Source organism: Malania oleifera, chromosome 6 (genome assembly GCF_029873635.1).
Source record: "Malania oleifera isolate guangnan ecotype guangnan chromosome 6, ASM2987363v1, whole genome shotgun sequence".
NCBI lineage: Eukaryota > Viridiplantae > Streptophyta > Magnoliopsida > Santalales > Ximeniaceae > Malania > Malania oleifera.
In genome coordinates, this window is record NC_080422.1 from 72,226,489 (window position 1) to 72,245,737 (window position 19,249).

The 19,249-nt window shown below is 36.5% G+C and overlaps 1 protein-coding gene across 4 annotated transcripts in view; it reads right to left on the reverse strand.

Annotated features, from left to right (window-relative positions):
- Window positions 1-19,249, reverse strand: part of LOC131157352 (uncharacterized) — a 48,356-nt gene that overhangs the window by 11,518 nt on the left and 17,589 nt on the right. For 2 of the 4 annotated variants that reach the window (XM_058111424.1, XM_058111427.1), the window contains exons 5-9: window positions 17,563-18,033; window positions 11,465-13,900; window positions 10,947-11,152; window positions 10,698-10,853; window positions 2,506-2,740 (exon numbers count right to left, since the gene is read on the reverse strand). In XM_058111424.1, coding sequence (XP_057967407.1) covers window positions 2,506-2,740; window positions 10,698-10,853; window positions 10,947-11,152; window positions 11,465-13,900; window positions 17,563-18,033 — 3,504 coding nt within the window. Of the gene's footprint in view, window positions 1-1,894; window positions 1,930-2,150; window positions 2,417-2,505; window positions 2,741-10,697; window positions 10,854-10,946; window positions 11,153-11,464; window positions 13,901-17,562; window positions 18,034-19,249 lie in introns of those variants that run through there. The other 2 variants (XM_058111426.1, XM_058111425.1) reach the window with 2 other exon arrangements.

The window sequence follows — 19,249 nt, forward strand, 5'->3', positions numbered from 1 at the left end:
TATGAGTTACTTTAAGAATGTCTACTTTTGCACTCTGCAAGTCCATTTTGTTGTGGAGTGCGGGCACAAGATGACTTATGGATCATACCAGAATTAGTCATATAGGTAGTGAATTGGGTATTGAAGTACTCCTTAGCATTATCACTACAAAGTATCCTGACTACCATATCAAACTGAGTCTTTATTCGAAACTAGAAGGCAAAAAAGATAATAAACAACTCAGGCGAACTTTCATTAAATTCAACCAAGTCATCCTAGTGTAGTCATTGACAACTATAACAAAGTACTGAAACCCCAACTTCGACAAGACACAAATAGGACTGCAAACATCGAATAGCATGAAAGGATTAATCGCCCATTGTTTAATCTAGGAAGCAAAGGGAATGTGATGATGTTTTCCCAATTGACAAGACTCACACTCAAGATTATACACAGAACTCAAGGTGGGAACCAACTGTTTCAACTTGTCCAAGGATGGATCACCAAGGCAACAATGGATTTGAAGTGCTGTTGCAATAGTTGTGTAGGCAATGGGAGGGGAGAGCAACTCAAAGTAGTAAAGCACACGAGTCTCACATTCTATGCCAATTGTCTTCCTTGTCTTCGGATCCTAAATTATCACAAAATCAGAAAAGAAGGTTACAGAACAATTTAGTAACTTTGTAAGCTTACTCACTGACATGAGATTGAAAGGAAACTTGAGAATGTACAAAACAAAAGAAAGAGAAATTGAGGGAGTAAGATTTACTATTCCTATCAACTTGACTAAAATAGTGGACCCATCAACAAAGATAACTTGAGGTAGATATGTAGGATACTGGAGGGCCAAAAAGAAGATGGTTGCACCTGTTATATGGTTAGCGGAAGCAGAGTCGATAACCCAAGGACTAGTGGGAGAGATACCAAATGACAAATAGACTATAGGATTACCTTTATGGGCAAAAGATGCAATATGATAAGATGCTTGCAGAGACAATTGATACTGTAGAAGCCTTGAATATTCCTCCTTTGAGATACAGTATGTGGTTCGCTCAAACAAGTTACTAACAAGGGAACCATACTTTTGGGATTTGCAAACTCCATCCCAACACTCACAAACTTAGAGCAATGATAACAAGATTAATTGTTGGAACAATCAGGACAACCACAAACAAGGTGATCCACCATGACCGAGTCATAAATAAATCAACACAAGCCTGTGACAGCACCAAGAAACTTACGCACAGCCCCAAGAAACCAACACACAGCACCAAAACAATTGGAGCAACCACAAACAAGGTGACCCACCACATATGAGTTGCAACAAAACCAGCATAAGGCTTCCATTGCACCAAAAACTTACACACAGCCCCAAGAAAACCAGTACACAGCTCTAATAGTACCACACAACTATTAACAGAGTGCTCCGAGTGAACAATTGAAAAAGTCAAATTTTTTGAACAAAATACATGAACAACTCAATATTATGATGTATGAAGGTATTTAGAACATTCTGAACAAAAAGGTAGCAGAAATCTTGCTCAAAACACTATCACGCACCAGCACATGGAGTCGGAGCTTCCAGCTTCCAGCTGGCTCGTGGCAGCACAAGCACACTCTCTAGCAGTGAAATTTCATAGGGCAGCAGATCAGCAGGTTCTGAGGATGGCTATGTGGTTACTTTTTGCAAAATATAAGGTGTTTCTTTGAGTTTCTAAAAGGAGCATCCAGGATTTTTCTGGCGACTACAGTATTTTCCGGAAACTCCTGGACTTCGCTCTAGTCTTCAGTGGTACAGATTATCTTCTACAGCAGAAGGTATGAGGTTTAGGATTTGGTTTAAGGTATGGTTTCTGTTTGAACATAAAGTTTAGGTCGAATCCTCTTTTTGATACCAAGTCGAATAATTGGGTAAAATGGAAAACCTATCTCAATGATAGGTCTCTCCCTCTATTTATAATATATGTTAAGTACATACCAATGACCATAATACCCTCACTAACTCCCACTCATTAACATAACACTAACACGCTAATAATGCTAGATAACTAAAATAACCATTAACAATTCTCAATGTTCAAACTGTAACTAGTTTGTTGGAACTTCGTTCTCAAACAAACTCAATGTTCAAATTGCAACTCAAAAATATCTGACCAAGAGTTGCACTGGATTTGAGCTGCAGCCCCCAAATTATGGCAGTTTGATCATTGAGTTTGTTTGAGAACAAAGTTCCAACAAAAAAATTAATCCATTATCAGAATTTAGCTTTAAAATTCCAAAATGGACCACATTCTGCTTCAGCAGTGACCAGGTTCAATATTTTGTCCCAATAAAATTACAAAAACAACACAATGTGATGGATACTTTGCCTGCTAGTCGATGGGCATGCTGAAATCTTCTCAAGGCCACATTCACACATGCACACACAAACTGACAGCTGCATCCCCATCTCAAAATTTTAGGACCTATGATATATATAGATATATAAAATCCAATGCCTGGCTACAAATTAAAGTGCATGCATACCTTTGGTGAGGATGTCAAATCCAGCCCATATTGCTCCAATGGATTTCCATACCCTCGAATTCGTTTTCCCCATAAAGTAACAAGTATCATAACAGCAATGTACAGACCAACAACACAAGCAAATTGAGCAAATCTGGAGGAATTATGTGTTGTCCAGCTCTGAACAAGTGTTGGAAGCAATGGAACAACCACCGGAGACCATAAAATAAGCACCATGCACACAAACCCAAGAATTCTAGGGAAAGAGATAGTAGAGCGAAATCAGTAAATACAGTATTAAAAGTTCACAATACAAACATAAGACTTCAAAAAAGGCATAAATAGGGAACAAGAAATATGAGATATCAGCAAAGGATTCCAAAAAAATTATATCATTGCCCCCAAAATTTCTAGAACAGAAAACAGAGAAGTCTCTGCATTTTGAATTTCCATCAAAAATTCAAAAATTATTTGCTATAAGTGACAAGCAGCATCAAATGCCTCCATAGTTGGGCTTTGCTTTAAGATAAATGTAAAAAGAACTTGCATTTTTAAGTAAGAAAAGGGGAAATACTACTGCTCAGAGGACTTCTTAGAAGTAACTATGGGGTGGTTTGGCATGGGTGATCCTCAATGCCCACCTAGTCCTGGAATCACTGATATGTTATTACCATCGCACATTCATCAGTATTCCAAGAAATATTGGATTATAGTGTTTGGCATAACATGGGTATTCTAATTAAAAAATTACCAGAATACCCCTAAACATGTAAGGATAATAACATTGTGCGCGTTTAAAAATATTTTTTATGACACTAGCAATAATATAATGATAATAAACAAGAAGGGGCAATTTCATCTGGGAACAACGAAATGTTGGGATATTTAGTCCATGAAGTTGGATTCTGGTGAACTGTCAGATTGCCTAAGGAAGAGGTGTGTTCTGAACTGTGTGTTTTTGAGGTATCTTGCATCCCCCCAGGGAATTCAAGACACCTACCATGTAAGATTCCCATGCTTTCCAAAATATGGCCATCCAAAGAATTAATAACACTTTTTCAAGAATCTTTTAGGATAACCTGAGCCAATCACCCACTATAACAGTCCTATTTGAACAAGAAAAGGACTTTTTTTATCACTCCACAACTAAGGAAAATGACACTAGACTCAAACTAAAACCAACCAAGAATAACTGACAAGCTCATAAGAAAATATATAGAATTACTAAAAATACCCTTGCTATAAAATTTTCCAGTTTTCCTAGATCAAACGCTCCTAGATTTCACTGCCAGTAAATTGAATCAAACTGCAGAATTACCCCCATGCAATCACTGTGCACAGTGGACCCATTTTCTTTGTGGGACTCACTTTCTCCCTTTTCAAGCATAGAGTTTTAAGGGGCTCATCTCCATCAGAAATTCTAAAACGAGCACTTTGTTAGCACGAATGCATCTATGGTAAATTGAAATGAAAATGCACTCTGGAAGAAGGAAAATATGAAAACAAGAGAGTCTGAAAGAGGCTAAAAAGGATACCTCCCACATCTTAAATATAAGTATTATGTCAGAAATCAAAACCATAGTAGACCTCGTCTCTGTATTAAGGAGTTATGATTCCATTGCCAACGTCAAAGTCAAACCAGAAAATAGTCCAAAAAATAATAATTCAGAAATCTATCAATTTGGCATGTCCATGTTGCAAAATTAGGCAGTTAGATTAAGTTCCTCTGTTTAATGTTGATGCAACAACATGTAAATTAGTCTCTTAACAATTGTACCCACAACAAACAACATTCCAAATATAGGAAACAACTAGCTCTATGATTTGATAACATTTATGCCGAATTATAGGAAACACACAAAATAGATTTAAGAGCTACCAGTTGCTAATATTGAGTAACAAACTTCTAGAAGTGGAGAAGGATTGAAATAGTATTTCTTATTATTTTAAAATAAGGTACAACCTGAATGTCTTATAGACTACAAGGGTAATCTAAAAGGAAAGAATAGTAAAGGAAAGAATAACAAAAGGAAAGAATGACAATTGCTAACAAATCTCCTAGAATATCTCCTAAGAATATATCCTAGAAAATCTCCTAAGAATATTTACATAATTACAGAAATTTCTCCTATAATCAAGGAGAGTTGACTGGAAAAATTTGGAAACTTTCCAACACTCCCCCTCAAGCTGGTTTGAAGATGTCTCCCATAGCCAGCTTGCCGATCAAATTTTCAAATTGCTTCTTTGATATTCCTTTTGTAAGTGTATCTGCTACTCGTTCAATAATAGAGATATAGGGTAAACAAATCAGTCCACTGTCCAGCTTCTCCTTTATAAAATGCTTGTTGACCTCAACATGTTTTGTTCTATCATGAAGCACTGGATTGTGAGCAATGGCTATGGCAGATTTGTTATCACAATAGAGTCTCATAGGTAGTGGATTAGTGACTTCCAATTCTTCCAATAATTTTTTTAATCCAGAACACTTCACAAATTCCATGAGCAAATGCTCTAAATTCTGCCTCTGCACTACTCCTAGCTACCACATTTTGTTTTTTGCTTCACCATGTAACCAAATTTCCACCAACAAAGGCACGATAACCCGAAGTTGATCTTCTATCGATTATACTACCAGCCCAATCTGCATCAGTGTATACCTCAACTTGTAGATGTCTATGGTCTTCAAACAATAGACCTTTTCCTGGAGTTCCCTTTAAATATCTCAGGATTCTATAAACTGCATCAAACTGGTCAGGCCCCGGTGAGTGCATGAATTGGTTTACCATACTGACAGCAAAGGCTATGTAAGGACGTGTATGTGATAGATAAAGTAGCCTTCCAACCAATCTTTGGAACTGGTCTCTATTGGTTACTTCTTCAGTCTTGGCAGGTTGTAGTTTAAGATCAGGCTCTAAGGTGTCTCAGCTGCTTTACACCCTAGTAAACCTGTTTCTCCAAATCAAGTCAAGCACATACTTTCTTTGTGAAAAAAATAAAAAAACCTTTTCTTGACCTTGCAAATTCCATACCAAGAAAATACTTCAAGTCACCCAAGTCTTTAATCTAAAATTCATTAGCAAGTATCTGTTTTAATTTCTCAAGTTCCTTGCTGTCATTACCTGTCAAAAATAATATCATCAACATAAACAATTAGAATAGCAACCTTCCCTTCACTTGAGTGCTTATAGAACATGGTGTGAATAGCTTGACCTTGGCAACAATGATCCTTTACAGCCTTCCCAAAGCATTCAAACCAAGCTCTCAGAGATTGCTTGAGCACATACAATGATTTTTTCAATTTACACACCTTATCCCTGCCAAGATTACCTTCAAAACCTAGTGGTAATTCCATAAACACTTCATCCTCTAGATCTCCATTTAAAAATGCATTCTTTACATCCAATTGGTGTAAGGGCCAGTTAGAATGTACAGCTAAGGAGAGTAAAACTCGGATTGAGTTTATCTTTGCCACTAGAACAAAAGTTTCTTGATAGTCAATTCTGTATGTTTGTGTAAACCATTTTGCAACGAGTCTCACCTTATATCTCTCTGTATTGCCATCAGCCTTGCATTTAACTGTAAACACCCAGTTGCAACCTACAGTTTTCTTTTTCTTTGGTAAATCAACAATTTCCCAAGTACTGTTGTTCCATAGTGCATTCATCTCTTCAAGAACTGCTAACTTCTAATCCGGATGATCCATAGCTTCCTCAATGGCCCTTGGAACAAATAGGTGAGAAATATTGGATGAAGGCCTTATGATTATGAGAGAGTCTATGGTATGATAAATATTTGGCAATGGGGTGTGTGGTACAGGTTCTAACTCCTTTCCAAATGGCTATAGGTACATCAAGGTCAATAGATTGACCAACTGGAAGTGTAGTAGAAGGATTGCCTGGGAAAACCAAATAACCAGTTTTTGGAGGTGGTGATTGATTTTTCTTTGAAATTATGGGATGATCCTTAGTATTAGAACAAAACCTGCCTCTAGTATAGACACGAAGCTCAGAAGAGGGATTATTCTGTAGCAATTCTCCCCCTGCTTGTGATTCCCTTATGCTTTGTACAAGCAGATTGGGATTTCCAATTTTTTCACTATTTAAAATTTCAGTTCCTTGAATGTTTTGTAGAGGTATGTCAATGTCAAGGAAAACATTGGCATTGGTATAGAAGTTTGCCAAAACTGATCTTCACTACTCTTTTTCTCCCCCTGAAGATAAGTTTGATTAAAGTAAGACTGATTTTCAACAAAAACGACATCCATATTGATGTGAATTTTTTTTTTGTTTTTGGAATTTGGATTCAAACATTTGTACCCTCTCTTATTAGGAGCATATCCAAGAAACACACATTTTTCAGCCCTAGGATCAAGTTTAGATCTAAGATGAGCTGGAATATGAACAAAAACAATGCATCCAAAATGCTTTTAGAGGCAGATCAGAAATTATCCTATTATCTATTATCAAGAAAGGATTTTTTTAGGCATGCCAAAGGAGTGATATACTGCAGCGCACGGGTAGGCATTCTATTAATAAGGTAACAAGCAATTAGAATAGCATACCCCCACAAATATTTTGGAATATGCAAAGAAAACATTATAGCCCATGTAACCTCAAGTAAATGACGATTTTTCCTTTTAGCGATGCCATTTTGTTATGGGGTGTCACAACACGTGGATTGATGTTGAATCGAGATCTTTCAAAAAATTTCCCAAAACTTGGTTGAAATATTTTGTACCATTATCCGTACGAAGTATGCTTATTTTTGTGTGAAATTGATTTTCGATCATATTATCAAAATTCTTGAATAATATTTCAACTTCAGATTTTCCATTCATCAAAGATACCCAATAAATCCGAGTATGATCATCTATAAAGTCAAACCATTTTTTCCCCGGATAAGGTAGTAACCTTAGGGTGATTCCAAACATCACTATGAATCAAAGAAAAAGGTTTTGAAGCATGGTAGCCTTTTGAATTACAAGGAACTCAATGACTTTTTGATAAATGACAAACGTCACAATGAAGAGAAGTACAATCCAAATTTTTAAACAGACTAGGCAACAAATATTTTAAATAAGAAAAACTAGGATGCCCTAATCTAAGATGCCAAAGCATTATTTGATCACACACAGGGATTGAACTAGTACTACCACTCAAGCCCTGAGCTTGTTTATTGTTAAATAGGGTATCATCAAAATAATAAAGGCCATCAATCATCCTAGCACTGCCAATCATCGCCCCCGAGTTCTAATCCTGAAATTCACAGTGAGAATCAAAGAATATGAAACGAAAGTTAAAACCACAGGATAATCTACTAACAAACAAAAGATTGCAAGTAAGTTTAGGAAGAAGGACAGATTTTAATTCTATTTTCCCGAAAATTCTAATTGAACCTGCTCCTGCAAGGGATGAAAGACTCTCATCTGCAATCCTAACCTTTTTATTACCCAGACAAGGATAATAAGATTGAAACAATTGAGATATACTGTTCATATGGTTGGATGCACATGAATCAATAATCCATGGTGCAAAGGTTAAATAACTGGAGGCAGAGGTTGTCTATTAAGAATCCTCCCCCTAACCTCATCAAACTCATCATTGAGTCCAGCCAAGAATTTAAAAATTCTTGCATTTTCCACCACCTTCTTGTTGTAGTTGCAATCATCAGGGTCCTTCCATTCTAATCATTGAATAGATCCAAGTCCTACCACAGTCCCTCAAGGACATTAAAATACTTAGTCACAATGTCTTCCTTTTATTGGGTCTTGGCAATTTTTTGTTGCAATTCATAAATCTGAGAATAATTTTCAAGGTCAGAATACACCTGACAAACATTATCCCAGAGTTCTTTTGTAGTAGGATAGCACATGTAATTAGCACTAATATCTTCATCCATTGCATTCACAAGCCAAGCCATAATCATGGAATTTTCAGCATCCCATATAGCATACGATGGATCTGCTCTGTCAAGGGCCTTGGTTTCACCAGTAAGGTACCCAATCTTCCACTCCCGCGAATATACATTCGAACTAACTAAGATCATCTCAAGAAGTTGGCTTCATTGAGACGAATATTTGTGATTTGTACTGAATGGGGTTTGGTATGGGCTACTTTGGTTTCAGTTTTGGTGTTGACCACAGGTTCAAATCTGGCCATGGTGGAAGTTTAGGAAATTTTAGACATAATGGAGGCTGAACAGGGTTAAGGAAATAAGGCCTAGGTTTTAGAGGCTATGACTGCCGAAAAGAAAAGAAAACCAGGCTTTGATACCATCTAGAAGTGGAGAAGGATTGAAATAGTATTTCTTATTATTTTAAAATAAGGTACAATCTGAATGTCTTATAGACTACAAGGATAATCTAAAAGGAAAACAATTGCTAACAAATCTCCTTGAATATCTCCTAAGAATATATCCTAGAATATCTCCTAATAATATTTATATAATTACTGAAATTTCTCCTATAATCAAGGAGAGTTGACTGGATAAATTTGGAAACTTTCCAACAAAACTACAACCACCAAACCTTAAGTCCCACTAGGTTGGATCGGCTACATGAATTCTTTTCTAACAATTTGCACGATGTTGGACAATATCCTCTAATAAATAATGGTTTGTTAACTCTGTATTCACTATCTCATTCCAAGTTATTGTAGGTCTACCCTCACCCCTTCTACTGCCACTAACATTAAGTAGCTCACTCCTCGCATTAAATTGCAGGTGCTCAAACTATATCAGCCGCCCCTACCTTATTTATCTTCTACTTGTGTTATGCCAACTTGCAACAATTGGGTTCATTCCTTAATTTATCTTTTAGAATTACACATTCAACTACATCAGCATTCACATTTTAGTAACTTCTTTTTGAATTTATTGTTCCTTAGTTGCCCAACATTTCAATGCATAAAGCATAGCTGGTTGCTTTAACTCAATGTATTAGCATAGCTGGTTGCTTTAACTCAATGAATTAGCATAGCTAGATGCTTTAACTCAATGTATTAGCATAGCTGGTTGCTTTAACTCAACATATTACATATTCTTCAATTTCTACTTCAACTTGCATAATAGATCCAAGGTATCTAAACCTACTAGAGCCATTAATTTCTTGACCATCAAGTTTAATTTTTTCTCCAACACCCCTCTAGCCGTAACTAAATTACATTTCACATATTTTTGTCTTACTACTATTTATCTTAAGGCCTCTAGATTCTAAAGCTTCTCTCCATAATTCTTAACTTAAATTTTGTAGCGCTTCTATTTTCATCAATTAAGACAATATCATCTGCAAACAACATACACCATGGAATTGCATTTTGGATAATCCCCAATAAGCTCATCAATCACTAAAAGAAAAATATAAGAACTCAAAAAAAAAAACCCTTGATGTACACCAATTGTGATTGGGAATTCCCTAGACTCTCCATCCTAGTCACTACTCTATCGTACATATCCTTAATGACATCAATCTGCATACCCCTTTTTTTCTAGAAACTATCATAGAACTTCCCCCGATACTATATCATAGGCTCTCTGGTAAAAAAACAAACACGTGCAAGTTTCTCCTCTTTTTCCTAAACTTTTCCTTTGATCTTCTTCATAGATATATAGCTTCTATAGTTGATCTCCCAAGCATAAAACCAAACTGATGTTATACCCTCTTTTCTACCCCGTGTCTTTGTTCAATTACCCTTTCCCAATGTTTCATTGTATGACTGATAAGTTTAATTCTAGGATACTACACTTTTGAATATGTCATTTATTTTTGTATATAGATATTAAAGTGTCTTTCCTCCATTTGTATGGAATTTTCTTAGTTCTTATAATTATGTTGAGTAAATTAGTTAACCAAATTATTCCATTACCACCTAAGCATTTGCAAACTTCAATTTGGACGTCATCTACTCCTAGCTTTTCCAAACTTCATCTTTTCCAATGCAAACTTAACTTCATTAACTTCTTTTTTTTTTTTTTTTTTGCGGGCAATAAAGTTACAAACTCTCAACCAAAATAAAATAAAATGACAATTAGCCACATTCGCATAGCACATCAAACAAATAATAAATCTTTGCAAGAAAACTATGGCTTGCCTGGAGTTTTCAACAGTAATTTTTGGCAAAGAAATCATAATTCAACTCCTGTCAAGTTAATACACTAGAAATGGCATTCTTTCAATACCTAATGGGGTGGTAAGAATGTTTGACAACTTGATTTACCTCTGGTACAAGGGACGTTCAGCAATACGCAGAAACAGGATAAGCCTATCTGTCAAACTCATAGCTCCACGTAAGCCTCCCCAAAGCAAAGCAAGTTTACCAACTAGCTTTAAAGTGCCACCCTTTTGGCCCAAATCTGCTAACATTGCTACTAGCCTGTCCACAAAAGGAATAGGGTACAAAACTTTAGAACAAGGAAATTCAAAAAATAAAATATAAGCAATAAAATATAATTATCAAATGACCAACCTTTCTTGGTCCACTTCACCATCTTCCTTTGTTGGCACCACAGGACCAGCAACTGACATGGCTTTCTCAGCTAGGCTTGTGACTATATTATTCTCGCTTCTTTCGGACATTACCTCCTCTAGCTTGTCAAGATCCTTCTGATGATTTCCTCTCTCATTGAAGGGCTTGGATGAATTCTCACAAGTTTCATTTCCTTTGTACAAATCCTTCATGTTTATGAATCACAATGAAGCATGAGAATCACATAAATAAAACCAAATAATAAAATAATAATAATAATAATAATAGCTAAAGTATAATTCTTAGGCCAAAATGGAAATTCACATAAGTATGAATGAAGATGCCCCAAAGCAAAATTTTAGACAGTCGCATCAACTACATCAGGGTAGGCATTCATAGATGTTTACCAAATTAAAATCATCACAACCATTCTACCATGACAGAAAAAGTCTGTGTGGATTAGTTAAACAAACCAATCAAAATGATAGCATGCAGCTTTTGAGAGAACTAACAAGTACCTGTTGATGCGCCAGTAAAGCAGACGCCCCCAGGGCAGCAGTAACAGCACCTACCATAACAGTGTCATTTAGACTATTTAATCCAGCTTTCTCCTTGTCTCTGTTTGTTGAACTGCTTAAACCAGATATTTTATCAGTTGTGTCAACAGGCGCCTGATCAACTTCTTTTTCACCAACATGATCAAGAATTTTTGTCACATAATTGTCGGCTTTATCAAAGGTCACAGCTTCACTTTGGCTGTTATCATGCACTGTAGCTACATTGAAATTATTTCTCAAAGCAGCTAAGCTAGACCCAACAATGACACCAACAGGCAGTACCCTTCTCAAGCACATGGTGTCCTGAACAGAAAATGAAATTGCCTTTATAATATGCTCCCCATTAAGAGTAGCAGCGTCTTTTAAAATACAGCCAGCACCATCGCCTTTACCTTCCAAAGACCAAGTACCATCATTGTTATGCATTACAGCCAGAGACACTGCATTTGCAACTTGTTCCAGATCTCTAGCGAGATTGGAATCCAATTCTTTCAAGTTGTCTGCACTTAGCCTACGACCAACTTCGACCCTCAACGAGTCCAATATAATATTCTTAACAAAACATATCGACTCCTCTGATCTATTATCACCAATTCCCACTGATCCATTCATTTGGCTAACTGTCTCATACTCCCGAATTGGTTCCTGTTCTTCTTCAGTATCTAAAATTACATACAATGGTTCGATAACATTATCTTTGTTATTTGATTTTGCAGGCGAATGGGCCTGAACCTTTCTATCAATGCCCCTATGAGTTGTAATGTCTCCAATTGAGTTTCCAGTGCTTCCCGGCTGTTCCAAGAGCTTCCATTGACCCTCTTCTGGAAAATAGTCGAGAAATAGGGCTGCAGTTGTATCTAGATCAAGTGGTTTTGTGTTCAGCATCTTTGAAAGAAGATGATTTTGGAGAAATTCATTGTAAATAGAATTCCCAAATGGATTTTTGGTTAAACCCAATGGAATGTCACTTACATGTTCACCCAAATTTTCTGGTGTTGGTTCGCCATCAACCATATGTTCCTCCCTTTTGTTTTCCCCCATACCCACAGGACTTGCTTTGTTGTGATCCTCAAAACAATCAATGTCATTCCCATTCAACCAATTTGAATTTTGCTTAAGTTTATCCTCGACCAATCTGGTTCTCATATCATGCTGTGGATCTATACAATCCTCAGGGCCACTATATGCAGAAGGATCATGAAACATATCAGACTGCAAGCTTAGTTCATTCCTGTTGTCTTCTTTCCTTTGCAACTTCTGGTTGTAAATGATATCAAACTTCTCAGCTACAGAACCAGATTTATCATCCTTGACCTCATTCATATTTTTTACTCCATTGTCACCATCTCTTTCCTCAATGTGCGAAATCATTTCCTCTATTACACCGAAAACACTGTTAACAGCCACCTGGGTTGAATCATCCATCCCTGTCAAGGCATCTAATGCTTCAGAGACACTGAATGTTGGCGGACTAGAATCAGACAAAGAGTGCTTATTGTCAGGAATGGGCTGCGGCATATTTCTGTCTTCCTTCTTCTGATTATCATTAACATCCATTTCCATTGGCTGGGAATCAGACACAGATACCTGAGATGAATGTGCCTCTTCTGCCCTGGATGATTTATTTGTCTTATTTTGATCACTAGAAGAATCAGTTGATTTTTCTGCATTTCTCTGGGTAATATTCTCCTCTTTTATATCTGATTGAGTATTTACATTATCTGAATTCCCTTTGCACTGATTAGTGACTGTAGCTTCACTGACGCCAGTCTTTTCTGATGAACTAGGAAAGGGAGGCTTTGCACCTGTTTCTGACCCATTTTCCTCATAGTCAGAATATTGAGACTCTTTTGCCGTGGATAACTCTTCATTTTCATGATTATTTCCCGAGTCATCAGTTCCTTTCCTAACTGAAGAAATATCAACTCCATAAGTATCTGTAGATTGAGATTGCCCCTGATTGACAGAATTTTGCAATTTCTCAGAAGGCAGACACTCCGGTCCCTCAGCAGGCTTGCTCACACCAGGCGGATTGTCATCAAAGCCATCCCCCAGATCATCTTTCAATTTCCCTTGGTCTGAGGGATAAGAATTCAATTCTCCACCCGACTGTCTACCAACTTCAGCAAGATCATCTTTCAGGTTCCTTTGATCTGAGGAATGAGAATTTACTTCTGCACCAGATAGTCCACTGACATTTTCCTGAATCTTTGACTTTAATGCTGATGACATATTGGGAAGCCCACCAACACTAAGAAATACATCAAGATTTTTTAAATTTGTGCCCTGACCTAAAATTCCAGAAACAGCTGTTGTAAGCTTTTCTCGGACATCCTCAGGCACTGCATCTTGCAAAGCTTTCATGACCGTGTCCCCTTGATCCACAGCAGTCAGGACCTGCACATGGAAACTAATTTGTAATAATTAAATATTAACATTAAAGAAAGTACCTGTGTAATAAGATTACGGAATAAAGAAAGAACCCTTAAAATGTAAACATTAATTTAAAAGGGAGAAGGGTAAAGGGAATAATCTAACCTATGACAGAAGATATGAATCCAATCATTTCTTTTCTTGGGTGTGGATTAGCAACAAATTAGATTTTAAGAAGTAAATTATGCCAAAAATAAATGGTATCGTACCAAAAGACCAAATCAACTGCATCCATCCATTTATTTATTTTTATTTTTTTCTCCACAAGGGGACCACTTTGTGTGCACTCACATGCAAACTACTCAAAGAAGAATCAAAAGGAAATTGACTCAGCAGCTACAAATATAATGTGGGGATGGCAATGGAGAGCAATCACTCACCCATTTCTTTCTCCAACAACGAATTTAACCTCTATTCCCTCTCCCCCATAGACCATAGCCTTAAATTTCAAAAATTTCGTCAAAATTTCAGATTTTCTGCCAAAATGCTAGAAATTTTGGGGATTTCAGCCAAAATTTCAGACATATAGGCTGAAATTTCAGAAATCAAAAGAAAAACAGGAATACACACACACACACACACACACACACACACACACAAACACACAAACACGCACACACATGCACATACAAGAGGAGAAAATTTAGGGTCTGTAAAAGGAAATCAATATTTCTATCAATATCAAAATTTCCATCAAAACAAAAATTTTAGTCCTTGCAACCCCCCCCCCCCCCCCTTCTTCTTCTCCATGAATGTGTTTTGTCATTCCCATTCCTGTCTGTACCTCATCCCAATCTTACCCAATGTATATATATATGTATATACATTTGAGGGAATGTATGTATTTATGTATGTATGTATGTATGCATGCATGCATGTATATGAATGTATGAATGCATATATGTGTAATTGTGTGTGTGTGTGTGTGTGAAGATAACAGTAATAAAAACATGTATTTAATTATTGAAATTATTAATATAAATTAAAATTTATGTTTTCATTGAATAAATTATCAGAAGGGGAGCTTAGGCGCAATGGTAAGGTTGTCACCATGTGACCTGGAGGTCACGGGTTTGAGGCGTGGAAACAGCCTCTTGCAAAAATGCAAGGTAAGGCTGCCTACTACAGACCCATTGTGGTCGGCCTCTTCCCCAGACCCCGCATACACGGGAACTTTGTGCACCCAGTTGCTCTTTTATCGAATAAATTATCAACTATTTAAGAGTAAATTTCCTAGGCAGGATATGTGTAAGAGTTTTATTGTACTTGGTTACAAAACCAATTAGAGGTGTTCACAAAACTGGCCAACCTGACCTAAACCAGTCCAAATTGCCCACAAAAAACAGCTTTGAAAGTGTTTTGAGGGTAGTGGTTTGAAATTTTCATCTAGACTGAACATGCGGGTCAGGTGACAAGTTTAGTGTGCAAACCACACGACTTAACCCAATTTGAATTTAATGGCAAAAAGGTAATAAGAAAAACAAAAATAAACACAGAGAAGGCATAAGGCTGCACTGCTGCATAGGTGGCTGCTACTTTAAGGTTAAGATTCCTAGAAAGTGTTCCAAAGCATGGATTTCGGGGCTTTGATTTGGAGTTGTGTGGATTTTAAAAAATATCAATACAATTTGTACTACATTTTATTCAAATCCACTTAAAACCAAATACAAGGTCAAAATACCATGCTCCCAAATGCAGGGTTAGAGAAATTTTGTGCAGGTCAATCTGCATATTTCAATCCATTAGAGACTTTATTTATTTTTTCATATTTATTTTCAAGTTGAATGAACTTGAGTTAGAAATAGTCAAGATTTCATTCCATGTAGTATTAAGCTTTGATGGCTAATACTATTGCTTCCTTTGGTTAACAACAAAATTCATAGGTTAAACCTCACTTTCTATTTCCTACTGAACTTGTATTTGCTCAGCTAAATTTCGATTTCATACTATTCCATGTTATTCATTTCTTTAGAAAGGAAAACTAACCCACCAACTTGACCCAACCTACCCGTGTATCAAACCCATGGTTTTAAATTGCGGCTGCGGGTAGCATAACGTAATGGTAACGGGTGTAACGGGAAGCGGGAGTAGCGGATGTTACATAACGGGAAGTGGGTGTAACGGCCGTGAATTTTTTTGAAGCATGCACAACCTTGTGCATATTAGCGTATTTGCATGTTTTAAGCTTTTAGCCCTTCTTAGAATAGTTTGTGTATTTTGAATCATTTATTTAGAGTAACTAAGTTCTTTGGTAAGGGCAACAAGTTTACATTTGTTTTAAACCACCATTGATAGAAAAATTACATGTGTGTGTGTGCATTTATACTTCTCATTGTTCTTGTCTGTGATAAATTCTTATGTGTGCTAAATTAATTAATAGAACAAAATACATTATACACTCCATTAATCTATGAGACACATAAGACACAAATAATACAAATATAAAATAGCTAGAAAAGAAAGATGGTTGAAGTTGAAAAATATAGAACATAAATACATTATACACTCCATTAATCTATGAGACACATAAGACACAAATAATACAAATATAAAATAGCTAGAAAAGAAAGATGGTTGAAGTTGAAAAATATAGAACATAAATATCGCATTAGTAATATTATCAAAATAAAATATTTTCCTAATTAGTATTTTCAAATTGTTAATTAATGCATCTATTGTGAGTATTTAAAGAAATATTAAACTTTATATCATTGCCATTCTCATTATAATCTTTTCCCCCTCTCGCCACATGGTATATTGAGAATGATTTATGAGAGGGAAAAAGTGAGAAGAAAAAGTAAAAAATAAAATAAATTTTTTGGTGTAACAATCATGTAGCAGTCACATAACGGCCGTAGCAGCCTTTACGTAACGGCCGTGGTCCGTAACGGCCGTTATGGCCATGATTTTTCTTCACACCAATTTCGCGGTGTGTAACGGTATCGGCAACCCAAAAAACCGTTACGTAACGGCGTTACGTAACGGTTGCGGCCTTTATTTCAAACCATGATCAAACCAATCCAAACCACATCCAATACAGCTTAACTTTAGTTTTGATTTTTTTTTTCTTAATGTGACCTAGTCGATTCTATTGGAACTGTGTGCCCAACCCAACCCACGAACAGACCTAGAACCAATGGCCAGCAAGGGAAGGGGGAAGAACCTACCTATTAAAATCAATTATTGCCCCATAAAAAGTGGGAATCCCCAGTGCTTGATGGGAAGGTTGCCACCATATGACTTGAAATGTCATCCCTAACAAAAGTAGTAGCAACTACAACTTCAAGGATTACTACCTTGAAACCAGACTACAAGTAGTAGTAACCGTGAGCCCAAGCAGTAGTAGTAACAATGAGCCTAAACAAAGCAAGTTATAAAGCAAAATTGGCAAATTAATCTACAAAGAAAGGCACCACAGTGCATGCTATTGTTTTACCATAATGGTATAGATGATTGAAAACCAAGCCCCAGCTTTTTATAATTACATAATTTCATGCTTACTCCAAACACATAGAAGACTTTGACATCATCAGCTCCAAAACATAATACAATTTACAAAAAAAAAGGATATTATACCAGTCAAGACAATGTCACATCAAGTAAGAATTTGCGATTGTTAGCATTACCTTCTTTTTTTGTTCTTCTGTAAGAGTACCAGGCATGGTTACATCAAGCATATTCATAACCACCTGCGCTGTCTGCAGTACTTGGCCTCTTTCACCATCTGACAGACCAATTCCATCCTCTTGGACAGATTCAGTTTCAACAGAGCTAGTTAACTGATGTAACACACCATTATCTGCTTGTTGCAGTCCCTTATTTTCAAGTCTCAATTCTCTAGGCATATCTTGCCCAGACCTTAAATTTGTTTCAGCAATAGTCTTACTTTTGTCAAGCATATTAGGTATAGGATCCACAGAATATCCATTCATTGCATTTGATTTTGTAAGATCCAAAAGCTTGTTAACTCTATCACCTTTATTAGATTTTCTGCCTTCCACAAGAGCTAAACCTCTTGAAGGATTGACTGTAACATCTATATCTTTCAGAAGAGGATGACAACCCTTCAAAAGTCCAAGCTCTACAGCTGTTAGCCACTGCAAGTAACAATGCAAACTAATCAGAAATTCACTAGCAAGAAATTGTTTGATTTCACCAAATACTAGAATCACTATTAGCAACAAATCAAGAAAATTAAGGACAAGAAAGGTAATTAGGTGGCATAGTTAGTGTTGGGGGTGCAACCTCGTCTAGACTAGTTTCTTGTATGACAAACCAAAACCAAAAACACCTTAAAATTAAAACAAAAATCATGACTGAACCAAAGTCAGATTCATAGAACCTTAACATTCAAAATGCCTTATGGCAACGTCCCAGAGGGCCGCCTCCCAAAAAGAAAGGGGTTGAATCTCCAAATTGCCTCGACTGAATGGCAACCTCAAAATTAATGAGAAATTGTCCAATGGAGTCCCCACCAACCTATTTCATCCTAGGTGAGGTTAGAACACCTAACTAATTGCTATCAATTATTTGGTCTCTAAGCTAATCTAGGGTCAATGAACCGATAGTCAACATTTTGAGCAACCAGATAAGGTTCGGGAGTACAGTTATGTGAGAGGAATGTATTAGCATCCTCTACACACTCATCTAATGGAAGGTTCTTGATTAACCTAAGATTATATTTGAAATCAACCGATCAAGACTTCCATTCTTCCATTCTTTGTTCAATTACCAAGCCTTTTGATATTAGATAATTCTACGAAAGACAGAAACTGCCCTCACCTCAGGATCTCCAAAGGCATGAACGAACATAACCCCCAAGGATCCTTAAGAGGACTTGTTCTTTATTAAGTGGTTTTCCAATTTCTTCATACTTTGTATGTCATTTGCCTTACCTTTAAATACTGGGAAGTCTCGCACAAGACAAAAACCTCCCCCCACTTCTAGAATCTCAAAGGCATGCAAAGACATAACCTCCAAATTCTAAAAGAAGCCAAGAAGGTAAATAATGAATGTCCATTTAGTTTAATCAAGGATGCACATAAATATATGAAGAGATAGAAAACACATACAAGTGTATAGATCAAGCTGCTTTGTACTTAAATACACATGCAAACAAACGTACTAAGCAAACAACTATTAAATACGTGCACTGAAATCAAACGGTCTAATAAAATCACCTCAAACGAGTTCGAAGTAATTTTATTAGACCTTCCGCCCTTCAGCAGATGATTTAGGATTATATAACCTTTTTTTTTTCTTTTTTTCTTTTTTTTGGATTTTCCTTATAGAAGTGTGTACACACACACACAT